The sequence below is a fragment of the Stomoxys calcitrans genome, chromosome 5, assembly GCF_963082655.1.
Source record: "Stomoxys calcitrans chromosome 5, idStoCalc2.1, whole genome shotgun sequence".
NCBI lineage: Eukaryota > Metazoa > Arthropoda > Insecta > Diptera > Muscidae > Stomoxys > Stomoxys calcitrans.
Genome location: NC_081556.1, coordinates 157633542 through 157650046, shown reverse-complemented (window position 1 = coordinate 157650046; position 16505 = coordinate 157633542). Strand labels below are relative to the sequence as shown.

The following is a 16505-nucleotide window of genomic DNA, read 5'->3' as shown; positions in this document are numbered from 1 at the left end:
GGTCCGTTCGGACACGGCTATAAAAAGTAGGCCCCCCTTATCATAGAGTTTAAAACTTAAATCGGACTGCACTCGTTGATATGTGAGAAGTTTGTCCCGGTTCCTTTGTGGAATGTACATGAGCAAAATTTGCAATTTGCAATTGTTAAGTAAAAACAATATAGTTTAAGTGTTATGCAGACATAACGTAAAGCAGAAAAATCGGGTGGAAGACGGTAGACGTGGTATTTATAAATACTATTTCATTTTAGTATGTTATTATCCCTATAGAGACTAGAATGAATTTTAATCAAATATACTTTTTTTACACTTTTTTTTCTAAAGCAATCTAAAAGTAACAGCTGATAACTGACAGAAGAAAGAATGCAGCTACAGAGTCACAAGTTGTGAAAAAATTTGTCAACGCCGACTATATGAAAAATCCACAATTACCTTTTTTGTATTTTTATCTGTCAAAATCAGTGATTAGTGCAACTCTGATTTTGAGTATGTTACTAGTTTGCTCCATTTTTCGTTGTTTGTGTGTGTTATGGTTCTTAACTAGAAAACAGACAGATATCAAAAACTCGTTGACAGATAGTGCACTTCTCGAGAAAACATTGTACTCAGCTGTTTACGGTACACTACCTGGTAATTATGTCTGCAACCACTGCGCTACGGTGGCCTTCCGCTGTCCTAATTAGACAAAAAATAATTGGGGCATGTATCAGCTGACACGTGTCAACGGTACGATTCAATTTTGTACATATTTGCCGAGGATGCTATTGACTATACGGCACGTTCTCCACTAATCTACATAAAATACAGGTAAAAATGTTTGTCATTGTGTTGACTGTGTGTGTGCATACTTTTTGTTTTGATCAACGGCGAATATTAACCAATTTTAACGGGAGTATACAATTGCATTTAGATAACAATCATTAGCAAGAAAAGACAAATACGATTTCAGTCAATAAAAAAGGTTTGTGCTGACGACAAAATAGATAACATACGTATCCTGTAAAAGGGATTTTCCAATAAGAAGTGCGACGAACAAAGAAAAGTAAAAAACTAAAAAAAAATACAGGCTAAACCAATACATCTCTTATCCAAGAGTTAATTGGTTTTTGTTGTCATTTCAAAATCTATACAGGGTTAAAAAAGAAGAAGAGCATTTTAATTATTGTACTTTCTTTGTTTACACAGAATTGAGATTTAGGGATTGATTTTTTTATTGGAGCAGAAAATATCCAATCGTCATTGTTTATCCAGAGGACAGTAAAAGGACACATACACATAAAGAAAATAGGCAAAAAGTGAACAACAATATGTCGGAACAGGAACAGAATAAAAAACTGGGAGAGTTAACAGCGGAAGAGGTGAATATTCGCATTACTGGTTATGAAAAATTATATAAAAAGCAATTTAATGTGTGTTTTGCGATGCATTATGTGCATTATAGATGAGAGCAAGAAGACTACGCACTTTGGCCAAATCAACAAACAATGCCACATCTGCTGCGGAGGGCAGCAACGCCATAGGCACCGCCGCTCTGCCTCTTCCCCCTAACAACAAAAATACAGAAGGTATTTATTAAATCTATTAATAATTATGGAAATAAATGATCTAAATAGGTTTTTCATGTGCCTCATTCTCGCGTAAAGTCTACAAGGCTACAAATGTGTCCAATTCTTCCCGCTTGGTTAAGGCTGCAGTCCAATCGACTACATCTGTGGTAAATGACAATCCAGAGAACATCATACCAATAGATCAAGATGTTGATGTTGAAATGAAATCAGTTAATACAACGCCAACGAAATCACAAACTTTGGTTCTACTCCCCTCTAAAGCGTCCGATACAACAAATGCGATGCAAACTGACGAAGACATTGCAGCTTCGAACAAATCAAAATGTAAATTGTCTCTGAAAGGTAGGGATGCTGGCGTTGAAAACATGGAGACAACAGAGCAACCATCCCCAGTTTGTACCCCTCTAAAGGACATGGGACATAGCAGTCCACTCGATCTTCTCCCGAAATCCACACAATCTATCGACGAACGTTTAGAACTGATGGTTTCTAAGATATTGAATGCCTCCTGGAATGAATATTGTACAGGATCCATGATTTGTCCACAGACGGCTAGTTTCCTAGAAAAGCATGCGAGTCAACGTTTCAGTTTTGAAACGCTTATACCAAATGTCCTAATGGAGTGTGTTCTAAGGCTGTACAACGATGAAGAGTCTCTTGGTGAAGTCAACAGCGGGGTGGTAGGAAATAAAGATGAAGACATGAAAGGCGAGGTGACTGGAAACAAGGGAGGTGCTGAGGCAATCTTTAAAACCGAAAGCACTCCGACATATTCCACTCCTAAAAAAATTAAAAGCGATGATTCTGAAGTTCAAGAAATATTGGCAAATGCCATCGATGATCAACCGTCGACATCAAGGGGTTTGCAAAGTGGTGAGTTCAATTTGTCATAATGTTTGTTGCAGAAATTAAAATTGTTTACCGCAGGCATTGTTAGTTCGGAATTCATAGGCACTTGTCCAACACCATCTTCCAACATTTTTGCTCCAATGGCTTTGGCTAAACATAATGTTTTATTACATTTGATCAAATGTCACCGCAATTATCGCCAAGTCAGTGAAAAGTTCAACGCCAATTTATCACAAGAACAGCCCTCGGATGGAGAAAAAATCCAAAATACATTGAAAATAACTGTAAAGCAAATTTTTCGTACAACAGTTCTAGTGCTTACCGACCGCATTTATGAGAATCTCAATTTTGCGTTGGATCAATCGGCTCTCTTAGAGCTATACTATCAGGAGCGTGTCCCGGAAGAATTCCTCTACGAACTAGTTTCCGAATGTTTTGAACGAAAACAAGAATTTGAGTTCATTTTTAGTCAAATTCTAAGGGGATTATTCATGGGTATGCAGCGTAACATATGTTCGCCCACAATTATAACACATCACATGGATTTGCTGTCAAAGCTCATGTCAATAAAGGTTGGCACTGTGAGACCTTTATGTGATTTGCTGGCAAATCAAATGAATTTCTTGCCACCGCTATGCACACAAATACCAGGAAGAGAAATTGTCAAGTGTAGTTACTTGGGACCATTTCTGTCGGTGTCCTTTTTCGCCGAAGAAAACGTTCGTTTTGCGGAAGCGCATGGCAAGGGTGATGCTTTGGCCGCCAGTTCGGGTAAATTTCGATGGGTAAGTTTAAAAAACGAAGAAAACATTTGAATATCAACATGTTATGATTTAGTCATTCACAAAAATATAGTAATAAGGATACACGTTTATTATTTGAGGGGTAAATACCTCAAATAATTATTATTACATAATACACAGTAGAGATATATAGAGCCTACATGTTCGATTTCTTGATTTTGGTCCTTGGGAAGGTTTTCTAAAAGTGATTAATTTTGTGTTATTAAAGGCCACCTTGAGGTCGACGTACCCATGACATTCCTTGAGTCCACAAACGCCTTACCAAATAATTATTCCATTTCTACATAAATTGTCCGATGTGTTGTGTTATTTATACCATATATCGCAAGATGTAGCTTTGAATTTAAAATTTTCAAGCCTTTTTTTAACCTATGTTCATGGCCATGCTCGCTCACTCTCGTCCGCATAAAGTATAGCGGTGAAGTTCGGACACCGATTTCTCGGTCTAACCTAAAAATATTACTTTAAGAACGATTCATCCCGTGTTTTCTTTTTTGGTTCTGCTTATTTAACCACTAAATGCATCATGGAGAGACAATTTTTATTCAATCTGTTTTAACAATAATTATTGCATCGACTCGATTTTACTTTGGCAACAGGCTGCAATGTTATTTAATGGAGTTTGTTGCAATTTGGACCGCTGCAATTTTCACCGCTTTTATGATTGAAATAAAACTTATTGGATATTTTTAAGCCGCCACTGTTTTTATCTCTTAACTACTTAAGGTGATAGTCAAAGGCTAAATGCCTCATGTACTCACATCCGCATCATAACCCACATTCACATTCTCCAAAAGAATAATCCGGTGTGTTCCGTGGTTTCCCTTTTACTTTTTCACTTAAATAAATTTGTTATTATCACGTAAACAAAAACCAATATTAATTGTTATTGGTAATGGTATTTATTTCTTTGGTTTTATTTAGGAAAGCTTAAGATGAAAATTAATTACAATTTGACACATTTTTGATGTGATGATAACAAATTGATTAGAGGGGAAAGTGAAAGCTGAGACCACAACACACCCAAATAAGTGAAACTCAGAACACATCCAAAATTGTTCACGTGAGACAAATTCTCTTTTTGAAATTTTCTTTGAATGAGCTAACCAAAACCAAAATAACTAAGAACGACCCTTAGATGACAAAACCAAAATTGAATAGACCTCACATTGGAAGACAACAACCTTATATCAGACCTTTTTAAATTAGTTCGAATTGATCTTTTTCATACCTTTTTAATTCAAACATTTGTTTTGTTTTTCACTTCCTTGTCTGTCCAGCAATTATTTACAATGCGCCAACTAATGCATTCAGTTTTCCATTCCCTACTTGTGAATGTCAATACACGGCCAAAAACTCTTGAGTACATTTCTCAAATACTACGTCACAACGAACGGCGTGTCCAGTTTGCCAGTGATGAGAAACTATTGGCACGCGATGGATTTGCCATAAATCTCATGTGCGTTTTACAGCAGTTGTCTGTGAAAATAAAGCTAGATCGTATCGATTCGCTATATCCGTTTTACAAAAATTCACTAATTTACATAGAGCAAGATACAAAGTTGCGTTTTACCGAAGAAGAGTATAAACAGTTCCTGGATCAGAAAATTGTTATTAACACGCAGACGCAATCAGCAAATTTTCAAACCCAGTGTTGGTTTTTGACGTTGCAAGCACATCATTTGGGTTTTATGCCAGCCATCCAGAGATATAGGCAGAAGTCGCGAGCCATAAAGGAACTGCAAAAATTAATCGATGAAATTGATCGCACTTCTTCCCATTGGGAAGCTACACCGTTTGCTTCGCGCAATAAACAATTCAGAGACCGCTGGCAAAAGCAACTAAAAAAATTAACTAGATCGAAGCTGTGCAGCGAAGTTTGTCTCCTAGATCCTAAACTCCTCAACGCCTGTTTATTCTTTTACTCCACTGTGTGTGAGTACCTTTTATACCAAATGGAGGGGCGTCCCATAGAGGGGCCGTTTATATCGAAAATCCCTCCACAACAATTAAAACCGACTGATGCGTTTTCTGCACTGCCAGAATGGTATATCGATGATATAGCCGAGTTCATTTTGTTTGCAATGCAACACGCCCAAAATGACATTCGCAACGCTATCGATCACTCGATCGTAACATGGCTGCTGACTAGCGTTTGCGCCCCTCACATGATTAAAAATCCCTATGTCACTGCCAAACTGGTCGAAGTCCTATTTGTTTTCTCCTTGGGTCCTGCAAATATTTTAAATATTTCGGTAAGTTATGATGGCAGAGATGCGACTTCTTCAAATTCTTAAAGAGCACCATTATATTTTGTTTACGCATAGATCTGGAACCATGAATTAGCTCAAACCGTTTTATGTAGCTCATTGATGAAATTCTATGTGGATATAGAAACGACCGGTCAAAGTACGGAATTTTATGACAAATTTACCATAAGGTATATATTATTCCATTGTGCCATTCAACACAAATCTGTGAATGTTTGACATACTTTTATTGCAATTGCAGATATCACATAAGCCACTTGTTCAAGTCAATGTGGGAAAGTCCCGTGCATCGCCAAGTAATGATAAACGAATCCAATAATGGCAAACAATTTGTTAAATTCATCAACATGCTAATGAATGATACGACATTCCTGTTGGATGAGTGTTTGGAAAATCTCAAGCGTATACATCAAACACAGGTAAGACAGGCATAAAATAAAAAAAAAAAACGCATTGTGGCAGGCATATTTTTTCTTCCAGATGATGATGGCAAATGATTCATCTTGGTCTGAACTTGGCTCCGAACAACAACAAGCTCGTCTTTCACAACTGGCCACGGATGAGAGGCAGTGCCGTTCCTATCTGACTTTGGCAAGAGAGACTGTTGAAATGTTCCATTATTTAACTGTAAGCTTGCCAACCAGTGAAACCAACTATTCCATTATTCTAATTTATATTTCGTTACAGGATGACATAAAAGAACCATTTATGCGTGACGAACTGGTTGACCGTTTAAGTTCAATGTTGAATTTCAATCTTCATCAACTGTGCGGCCCAAAGTGTAATGATTTAAAAGTTCGCAACCCGATCAAATATGGATGGGAGCCACGACGTTTATTAGGGCAGATATTTGATATATATTTGCATCTTGACTGTGATAGATTTGCGCAAGCTTTAGCGGCTGACGAGAGGTCTTTCCAAAAACATTTATTCGATGATGCTGCCAATCGTATAGAACGTTTAAGCATACGTTCAGGTATTGAGGTCGAAAAATTTAGATCTTTAATAACAAAGGCACACGATATATACGGTAAGCATATGCAGACCCCGAAAGGCGTTGAAACGGGTTTCATTATTTATTTTTTCAATTTTTTAAGTGGCCAACCAACAGTCTGAGGATGAGTGCGCTGATGCGCCAGATGAATTTAAGGATCCCTTAATGGATACTCTGATGTCCGATCCAGTCGTTCTACCATCTGGCACCATAATGGATCGTGCCATCATAACACGGCACTTGTTGAATAGCAACACAGATCCCTTTAATCGTCAGCATCTAACAGAAGATATGCTTATTCCAAATATTGAGTTGAAGGAACGCATCGATGCTTGGCGCAAAGAACAACGCTACAAACGGCAGCAACAGGGAAATCTTGATTTGAATGACAAGAGCTCGTAAATACTAGAGCACACGCCAAAGTGCGTAGCTGTCCTTATGTCTTTAAGATTGAGCATTGAAATCTTGTGGACTTTAACAGAATTCAAACATTTTTATACATAAACACTTAGTTCATAATTCAATATAGTTGTACTTCTTAAACATACAATATTAATTATAGTGGTCATAAATGACGCTCTTATTAAGGTTTTCTTAATTGTGAATTTGTGTATTAGTTTTGAATGATTGAATAATATGATGATTGATCGGCTTGGAATAGACGGCCGCGCAAGCAGCATTTGTTGTTGTTCGATGCGCGAGGGAGAATGGAAGTTGTTGAATGGTTTATCTACAATACTTTCATTTGTTTTACCTTTCGTATTCAATGTGTTTCAAGTTTTCACTTTCCATTCATGCCAAAACATCGTTATATATTTTCTTTACAACTTCAAATATATACTAATGCAAGCAATACTCCATTAAAACGTATGAAAATAATAAGAATAAAATCTCAACAATGATTTATCTGTAAAAAATCAAAAAAAAAAAAAGTTTATTTAACCAAATAGTAACCAGATCGATATATACTAAAAACGGCGTCGAATAGGAAAAACGCCCTCAATCTAAGCATTTTCCAAGTTATAATTGCCGTGTTTTATATTTGTCTTATCCTGTTCAAGTCAAATGTTCTGGATAAAATATCAGTGTAATCCCGGTACAGCTCTGATAGGTGAGCAAGCTCGTTACGATCCATGCGACCGATCGCCGCGGGAACATGATGGCAATTGGTTATTTAAAGGCCGCCCGGCCTCTCACTGAAATTCTCCACTTGATAGCGCTGATTTTCTGTGACTGCAGTTGCAGGTACTCCGTATAGAGCATGGAGCACAATAAAACAGCCCGGCACGGGATAGCTGTGAGCACCACACAGGCTGGGACATTGAGGTCCGATCTGTGTGGTGTTCATTGCTGTCACGAGAAGCTTAGCTGTGAGCTACCGAGCGCGTCCACAGGTTGCCGATAGTGGAATGCTCCAACGTAGTAGCTGCAACGGCAGTAGCGGACAATCAGCGGTATCGAGCGGACAGTCTCAGTGAGAGCACGAACGGCACCGGCTCGATATGACAAGGCGAGTTATTGGCGCTTTTAACCAATGGCCACCTTGTTCCCGTCGCGATCGGTCGTTTGGACCGGAACGAGTTTGCTCACATAGAGGAGCTTGACGAGGATCGCCACATACACATGAAAATGTGATTGCAACAACAAAATAAAACGGCAAATATTGGGTTGCCCAAAAAGTAATTGCGGATTTTTTGAAAAAATTTGAAATCACAAGCTGTGAAAAAATTTGTCAACGCCGACTATATGAAAAATCCGCAATTACTTTTTGGGCAACCCAATATATGCGTAGTTGAAATTAATGCGTAAATAGAACGGATATTTTTTATATTGTTTTGTTATTGTTGGCAGGAATTTGAAATGCTTATTGTTGTTACAGCTCAAAATGATTTAATTTCAATCTCCGCATTATATTTTGTGGCGAATATGTGATAAATTTAGCTTCTGCGCTGTACATTTATTTAAAAGAATCTGTTAAAATATTAAAATTTGATGGAAATACGCAGATTAGTAGGAAAAAGAAAAACAATGACATGCACAGCCTATCATAGTTAAAAGCTAAAACAAAGAAATGATATTTATGAACGAGGAACAAGATCAATTGTACTATGAGAAATTTAAATAAAACAAGTAAAAGCATGCTAAGTTCAGCCGGGCCGAATCTTGGGAACCCACCACCATTGATTCTGCTAAAATATGGGAGCTATATCTGGTTATGGACCGTACTTGGCTAAGTACGGTCCAATATGTTACAATATGTGCAAAATTTCAGCCAAATCGGATGAAAATCGAGGCTTCCATGGGCTCAAGAAGTCAAATCGGGAAATCGGTTTTAATGGGAGCTGTATTAGGTTCTTGACCGATTTAGACCATACTTGCTAAATTTTAGCCAAATCGGACAAAAATGGCTGCTTTCAGGGGCTCAAGAAATCAAATCGGGAGATCATTTTATATAAGGAGCTATACCAGGTTATAGAACGATTTGGATCATACTTATCGCAGTTGTTGGAAGTCATAACAGGACAATATGAGCAATTTCGGATTAAAATGACGGCTTCCAGCGGCTCAAGAAGTCAATCGCAAAATTTCAAGCGGCTACCTTTACGGGTTCGACCACTATCGTGATTTCGTCAGGCGGACGCACACGGCTAGATCGACTCAGAATGTCGAGACGATCAAGAATATATACGTTATGGAGTGCTAGATCAATATTTCGATGTATTACAAACAGAATGACTAGATTAGTATACCCCCTCCTATGGTGGTGGGTATAAAAATATAAGCAGTTAAGATAATTTTATCAGAAATTAGGTATAGCTTTGTGACAATTCAAAACACGGTCAGATATTCATATCATAGGTCTGCGTTTTTAAGTTGAATAAACAGTCAATCATTGTGAACACGAATATGAAGTCTGTTTTTGGGGATAGGGCCAGTGGACCCCCCTAGGGACCAACATTTCAATTTTTATTTGGAAACACAGCTCGGTTTTATTTATAAATGTGTAATTTCTTTGTAAAAAAGCGAGCCGCAACATTTTATTATTTTAGATACCTTCCAGAATTTAATTTCTTGCATATTGCCTATATTGAACGGGGTTCCAAATTCTTAAGACCCCGTAGGGTCCAAATTTCGGACCTTTGTTTGCATATTCATAACATACACGGCCCCGAGTCCCAAAAGCGGATTTCATATTCGTGTTCCTGGTAACATTGTTCTGGATACATATTGATAACATGCGATAGCAGATAGTACAATATGTAACTACTTGACGCTGACTCTTGACTCTTTGATTGGATTCAGACTCGGAGACTGTTATGAGTGCGCGCCGTACTCAGCTGTTTACAGTACACAACCTGGTAATTATGATATGGAATCTAGGGACTCTCATGCCGCTGGCATCTGACGCAAACGTCAGCGCTTTTTGTTTCCTATATGAAATGTATTGGGTTGCCCAAAAAGTAATTGCGGATTTTTCATATAGTCGGCGTTGACAAATTTTTTCACAGCTTGTGAATCTGTAATTGCATTCTTTCTTCTGTCAGTTATCAGCTGTTACTTTTAGCTTGCTTTAGAAAAAAAGTGTAAAAAAAGTATATTTGATTAAAGTTCATTCTAAGTTTTTTAAAAATGCATTTACTTTCTTTTAAAAAATCCGCAATTACTTTTTGCGTAACCAATATGTAACTACTTGACGCTGACTCTTTGATTGGATTCAGACTCGGAGATTATTATGAGTGCGCGCCGTTCAATTATATTTACTCCCATTAACTTTGTACTTTGGTTGTAGCGTAATATAAATAGACAAGGCAGTGACTGCTCGATTGTGGATATATTTTATGGTTGGTTATCTAGTAGTCCTACACCAAAGCATTTAAATGCATCCCATGTAAGTTAATCCCTTCGGGATTAAAATTTTATTTTCTTATACAGATTGCCATATATTCATATTTGATCGCAGTGTTAATGAGCCTGGATTTCAGGCGGCCTCTATGGCAGCAGCAATGGCATCTGTAGACTCCACTGTAGATATAGATTCGGAAACATCGGATGCTGCTGGACAGTATCCATTGGAGGATTGTGGTTTTCTGGATCCTGAGGTCCAGCGTATAATGCGTTCGAACAATGAAGATTCCAGAGAATATCCAGTTTATGGCTGGATAGACATTACACAAGACTTTAAATCTGCTTGCTCCGAACTAAGTTTGGGCGAATTGGCGCAAGATATGCTATTTGGACTCTTTGAGGCCATGTCGGCTATAGAGATGATGGATCCCAAGATGGATGTTGGTATGGGATACAATAAAAATGATACGGCACCTCATACTTTTGATTCAGCGGTGGAGGTAAATACTTGTTTGCTTCGCACCAATATTTGTAAGGTTGAATCTTTGTTTTTCGTAGGCAGGTGTTTTGAAGCTCAACAATTTGACAAGTGAAGAGCTTATTGGTGTGTTTGATGCTCTCTTTTCCTGTATTGTATCTTGGTTGGAGGGCAATTCTATGGATCAAGTTTTGTTCACTTGCTTGTACTTACACTCTCCGGCGAAAATTGAAGACAAATCACTAAAGGCCTTCTCACATGCTGTAAGGCATTTAATAATAATTGTCAAGAATATCATCATATCGAGCAGCGTTAACGAGGAAGAAGACTTTCAATTGTATGGAAACTCATCGTTATTGGCCCCTGAGGATTCATTGCAGATAGCCAATATACCCAATATGCTGAAAGAGGCCGAAGACGAGCTTGTTCGCCAGAGTAAAACGTCTGCACAGCCAGAAGATATTATGGCTGTTGTTCACCGTTTACGTTTCATGCGCCATTTCTACCAGGCCATATACAGTTTCGACTGCGCAATGGTATCAAAGGTTGATGAGCCAACTATAAATGATATCTACAAACATTTAAATGCATCGCTCGAGCTAACGCCTCAAATTAAGAAAACTATTGACAAAGGAACTCAACCTAAACCAGAATGTTTGTTGAAAATTGTAATTGAAAGAATAGCGTTTGACTGAATGTTAACTTTTGTTGCAGCTGAATGTCCAAATCCATTGGGATTTTCATCACGTGTCCATGATCGAAGCCAGCCGCCAACGTTTCCACGTAGTGTGAAAATGCGAGACCGTCCATCAAGCATTACTTTCTTGGAAGAATTGGTTCAACGACTAAAATACGCTTGTAAGATTATTCGCATGCGTGACTACTATTCAAGTTTGGTAAGTTCTAGGATTTCCATTTTAACGTTATTATCCTCTTATTGAAAAACTTTTGTTTGTAGAACTTTTTCATCGATTTTAGTCGTAGATCGGGGCAGTGCATTCTATCTCGCAGTGTGCTCCAGGGACTATTCCTAACATGCCGTCGCTTAGTATTTGGCACAATTCCCGTTAAGGACTTCCTATGGGATTCGGTTCGCGCTTTTAATTCTCCACCCATACTAAATCCCAAAAATCCTCTGGCCGGAGACCCCGATATACAGATGAGTTTAGATTCATTCTTTCGTTACTGCATAAGCACCTTCACACAGTTTTTGAGAATTTGTGGTTTTAATCGGGCTCGGCAACGTGATAAGTTGAGTCGTTTTATAGAAAGCTTTGATAGTATACAGGTAGATGCAGCCAGACTCGACTCGCATCTCAGCATGTTGGCGAACGAAAAGGCAAACGAGGGAAACGAGGCCGCAGCAGCGACCTTGAAATACAGCGCACAATTTGCCACATGGGTTCTGTACAACTGTTTTAGAGCGATGATGTTATACCTGATGTCTGGATTCGAGTTAGAGTTATATTCAGTCCATGAATTTTTGTATATATACTGGTAGGTTTTTCATTCGGTAAAGTAAAACCTTAAAAAATCCTTTGATCGCATTGTAGGTACCCATACGAGCTATTAATTGGCTTCATTGTCTCAGCTTTAACACGTACAGAAAATAACCTTTTGGCACAAGAGGAATATGAACGAGAACAACAAGCTAAAATTCAGGCTGCAACTTCCGCTAAGAATCGCAATAAACCAAAGCCCAAAAAGAACAAAAAACAACAAAAACCTTATCGCCAGGAGATATTTTACTACCACGCCTTATTGAGCATGTGCGGGGGTTTCTATAAAGCTATGGGTGCTTTAACTAAGGACGGTAGGATCCGTCAGCCAATGCCTAAATTTGATAGTGAGGAAATTCGGTTTAACCGTCGTTTTGCTCCTTTTGCCAATTTGACATCACCGCCACCGGTCTCCTATGAGGAATTCAAAAGCATTCGCGAACACATGATGAGAGCACCTTCTTCGGAAATATACGCAATTGCTGCTAAGCACTTCGATCAGGCACGAAATGCTTTGGAATCCATTCAAAACCCAGAACAAGAGGCAAGTATAGACATAATTTTACTCCTCTGAAGCATTAACATTTTTCTCGTTCCAGATACTTGACATGTTACAAGTGGCCAAAGTGAATTACGTTGTTATGAATGTATTAGCCAAAGGCCACCAAAAGGACACGAAACGTCAGCCAGACTTTGACTTTTCCAAACATCGTCATTTTCCCATAATAAAGCTAAACTAATAACTACGTTTGTCATACGAGTCTTTATTTGCAAATAAACAAAAGAGGGTAACACTTTACTTTTGAGAATCACCCAATACATCTTGTTTTATAACGAATTCCTCCGTATAGCCCTTCCCTTCCGGTAGTGGGCAGCTTTTCGGACACGTATAGATAGCTAAAACTCCCCAATCTAACGCAGAATCTTGCAGATAATTCAACATCTGCGGCATAATTTGGAATTCAAACTTCCGTTGCGTACTACAAATACTGCAAGACGGTACATTTGCTGCAATACCTTTAATTGTTTTTTCTGCATCGGCGATCCATATAGGGTCACCATCTCGCATGTAGCGTATAACCTGTTTAGGAGCTTTAGCACACTCTTTTCTAAACTTTCGGAAGTACTTGTCATCAATATTCTCACAACCGCCGGTGTACTTTTCCAACTCGGCTTCTGGTAAATTATGAAATTGGCCCGCTTTTCCAGAATTTATCAGTTTATCCAATTCTTGCAGCTGTTCTTGTTCATCAACATCGGCTTTTTCTGAATTTCCTTCGGCTTCATTATCGCTCTCGTCATCAGGATTCATACAAATTTCCCATTCTGGAAAAACAACTTCCTTAATGTATTGATCGCTTTCCATTGGTCTATCACTTGGAGTTTCGACCGAACATCGTAATTTATGAAATTTCCAATGTAACCTTTGATGCGCTGAACCACAATAATTGATTTTTCTGCATCGACCGCACTGTAATGGACCAAGACACCCACAAGCTGCACATAGTTTTGCCTTTGGCGGATCCACAGCAGGCTGTTTGGGGAAGGAAATCAAAACATGTTGATCTTATATAAATTTGAAGTAATCTTACCAAAGCTACTTCGTCATCGGGAGGAACTTCAGAATAAAAACTATTGCGCATTGCCAATTGGCTTCTTAATACCGTGATGCAGTGGTTGTCGTTTGCAAGCTCATAGCAGGAACTAGTACGACATACGAACACGAATATAGTTCTATGGAAATTGAAGTCGTCATCAAACGGAGCGTAAATCTATTGAAATAAAGATTTTTTTTAGCAGATTTGTCAAAAACCGCCGCATTTACAAGGAGTATCAACAGAAGTTCCGATCACCTGACACAGGAAGCTTTTCAAATTTCCACATTTTTTGCAGCGCAATGTTTCAGATGATGGAAGTTCACCTAAATGCAACCAAGCTGGTTTACCACCAATTTTGCTTGGAAAATTTGCATTTGTCAACCACTTTGTTTCACATTCCTCGGCGAAGCCCAAATCGATGTTTGACATTCTTTTCAGTAAAATTCAATTGAAACTACATACATTTCACGTGTATGTTTGGCATTGCCACCATTCTGAAGGTAATGTACCCAATAGGGACCATTCCTTGTATTGCTGCCAATCTGGCCGGCTGTTAACAGCTGAAAACATCCGGTCAGTAACCGGCCCATACTAAGATGTCAATTCTGTGTTTAGATTCACAGCAGTGGTGGTCAAAATTAAAATTGTCTTTACACTAGATTCCATACTCAATTTACACTTACGCAACGAATGAACATGCGCTTGGGTGTACGCATCGTTTTTGTGTTTTCGTTTTAAAAACCATGTTTTTTTTTATTAAGCGTTTGATAGAAAGGAAAGATTAACAATTTTGTTTAATGTTATGTTTTCTTTTAAAAAACATCAATCTTTTTGTTGGATGAATGAATTTTCATTTAAAGAGAGTAATATTAAAAAATATGGAGAGTAACTTACGCATACAATCTAGGGCCGCAATATTTGCCAATTTTTCCGCATTTTGCCAATTTTATGCTTCAACAATAGCAGAGTGCCGTTCAAATGACGATTTTCCCAAATTTTGAAAAAGGAATTTTTCCTTTTCAAATAGATTATTAAACAAAACAATAACAAATTTTTTATCTACCTCTGTATGCATACTTTGGTCGTAAAATTCAATGAATATCTGCCCGTTCCATGCCTATCTGTCAATCACATTACAGTCCTTTAAATTTAATGTTTTGAGCTGAAATTTGACACAGATAATGTTTTACTATAGGCAGGTTACGTTATATTATATCTTGATAAAGCTACCCGGTTTAGCTAAGACTCTACGCCAAATAGGTTAAGCAAATTTAAGCAAAGTTGCCATAAAGACGATCTCATGATGAATTTTTTGATTTCAGACCAAAGCTGTTTTGAGCAAACGACTCGTTTTCTCTAATACTATGTTCATACCAAATCTGTTTTGGGCAAACGACTTATTCTCCCTCTATAATGATCTGAAACGAGTAATTCAAAGCATGGGAGCCCAAATAAATGCCTAAATTGTGTCTAATAAACACAGCCCTGAATAATGTCAAAAAATAAAAAATCTAATTTCGTCCTAAAAAATTATTAAACAAACAACATTTTGCAGCAGAAGCAAGAGACAATAAGTCTCAACAATAAAGCATCATGAAATTTGTGTTGAAAAAATAAATGTTAACAATAGTGCATCATAATATTTATTTTGGAGTGTGAAAAAGTGCATTTTCCAAAACATCTTAACTAGTGTGAATGAAAAACTAGTCAATTCGAACTATTCGTTCGAACTATTTCCAAAGTGGTGGGTATGTAAAGTTCGAATGTAATTAATACTATGTTCAGACCAAAACTATTTGTGGCAAACGATTTGTTTTTCCTTTATAATGCTTTGAAAACGAGTCGTTTTTCCTTTACAATTTGTAAGAGAAAAACCACTCGTTTGCCACAAAAACGAGTCAAAGCATATAAGCCCAAATAAATGCCTAAATTATGTCAAATAAACACAGCACTGAATAGTGTCAAAAATAAAAAAAAAAAATAAAAAAATTTTTCCTAAAGAATTATTAAACAAACAATATTTCAATAATTCATCATTAAATGCAAATTTTCAATAATTCATCATTAAATTTGTGTTGAAGTGGTAAAAAAATTAGACTTTCAAATCATCCCAACTGGTGTTAACGGTTAAAAAGTTTTCCAAAGCAACATGAGCAAAACGATTTAGTGTAGACATGACATAAGGTGCTTTTACTTTTTGTCCCAAAAGTATTCCTTATATTGTTTAAAAAAGGCTCAGATCTTTTAAAATTAGAATGTCAATATTGCCGATTTTTTTCGGCAAAATTCCTAACTCTCCTCCAAAATTATCTGGCAGCCCTGATCTAATCTCTTTTTCAATTGGGCCACCACTCAAGGCGGATTTAAACAGCTGTTAACAGCCAGCCAGGTTTGACGGTATTAAGATGACAGATGATTGTTTACATTCTCTTTGTTGTTATCTTCTTTCTCGCATATTCTCTGCTTATGTACGCACACGTATAAAACTTCTTTGTGTGTGTTGGCAAAACGTCATCAGCTTGATGACAAGACGGTGGATTGCACAATATGATTTGTGGTTGTTGTATTTACAAATGAGACAACCTTTAATTGTTTCGCCA

The 16505-nt window shown here is 37.6% G+C and overlaps 3 protein-coding genes across 6 annotated transcripts; 2 read left to right on the top strand and 1 right to left on the bottom strand.

The window, feature by feature from the left end:
- Positions 1 to 830: 830 nt before the first annotated feature.
- LOC106088436 (ubiquitin conjugation factor E4 B) lies at positions 831 to 7160 on the top strand. 3 transcript variants are annotated; one of them, XM_013253961.2, is made up of 11 exons: positions 831 to 961; positions 1223 to 1358; positions 1442 to 1565; positions 1644 to 2441; positions 2496 to 3202; positions 4501 to 5475; positions 5548 to 5660; positions 5732 to 5909; positions 5971 to 6117; positions 6178 to 6520; positions 6588 to 7160. In XM_013253961.2, exons 2-11 carry the CDS (start codon positions 1308 to 1310, stop codon positions 6884 to 6886), a joined length of 3735 nt encoding a protein of 1244 aa, XP_013109415.2. In that variant the 5' UTR covers positions 831 to 961; positions 1223 to 1307; the 3' UTR covers positions 6887 to 7160. The 3 variants fall into 3 exon arrangements, with proteins under 3 accessions (XP_013109415.2, XP_013109413.2, XP_013109414.2); XM_013253959.2 differs by having other exon boundaries at positions 1186 to 1358; XM_013253960.2 differs by having other exon boundaries at positions 831 to 1042; positions 1186 to 1358.
- Positions 7161 to 10264: 3104 nt separating this feature from the next.
- LOC106088427 (N-alpha-acetyltransferase 35, NatC auxiliary subunit homolog) lies at positions 10265 to 13053 on the top strand. Of its 2 annotated transcripts, none has more exons than XM_013253945.2 (7): positions 10265 to 10373; positions 10468 to 10830; positions 10889 to 11462; positions 11523 to 11704; positions 11767 to 12305; positions 12362 to 12851; positions 12907 to 13053. In XM_013253945.2, the coding sequence occupies exons 2-7, from the start codon at positions 10477 to 10479 to the stop codon at positions 13045 to 13047; spliced, it is 2280 nt and encodes a 759-aa protein (XP_013109399.1). In that variant the 5' UTR covers positions 10265 to 10373; positions 10468 to 10476; the 3' UTR covers positions 13048 to 13053. The 2 variants fall into 2 exon arrangements, with proteins under 2 accessions (XP_013109399.1, XP_013109398.1); XM_013253944.2 differs by having other exon boundaries at positions 10446 to 10830.
- On the bottom strand, positions 13052 to 14386 carry LOC106088428 (programmed cell death protein 2). The gene is made up of 3 exons (XM_013253946.2): positions 14161 to 14386; positions 13900 to 14079; positions 13052 to 13841 (listed from the first exon to the last, which is right to left on the bottom strand). Exons 1-3 carry the CDS (start codon positions 14332 to 14334, stop codon positions 13104 to 13106), a joined length of 1092 nt encoding a protein of 363 aa, XP_013109400.2. The 5' UTR covers positions 14335 to 14386; the 3' UTR covers positions 13052 to 13103.
- Between the last annotated feature and the right edge of the window lie 2119 nt (positions 14387 to 16505).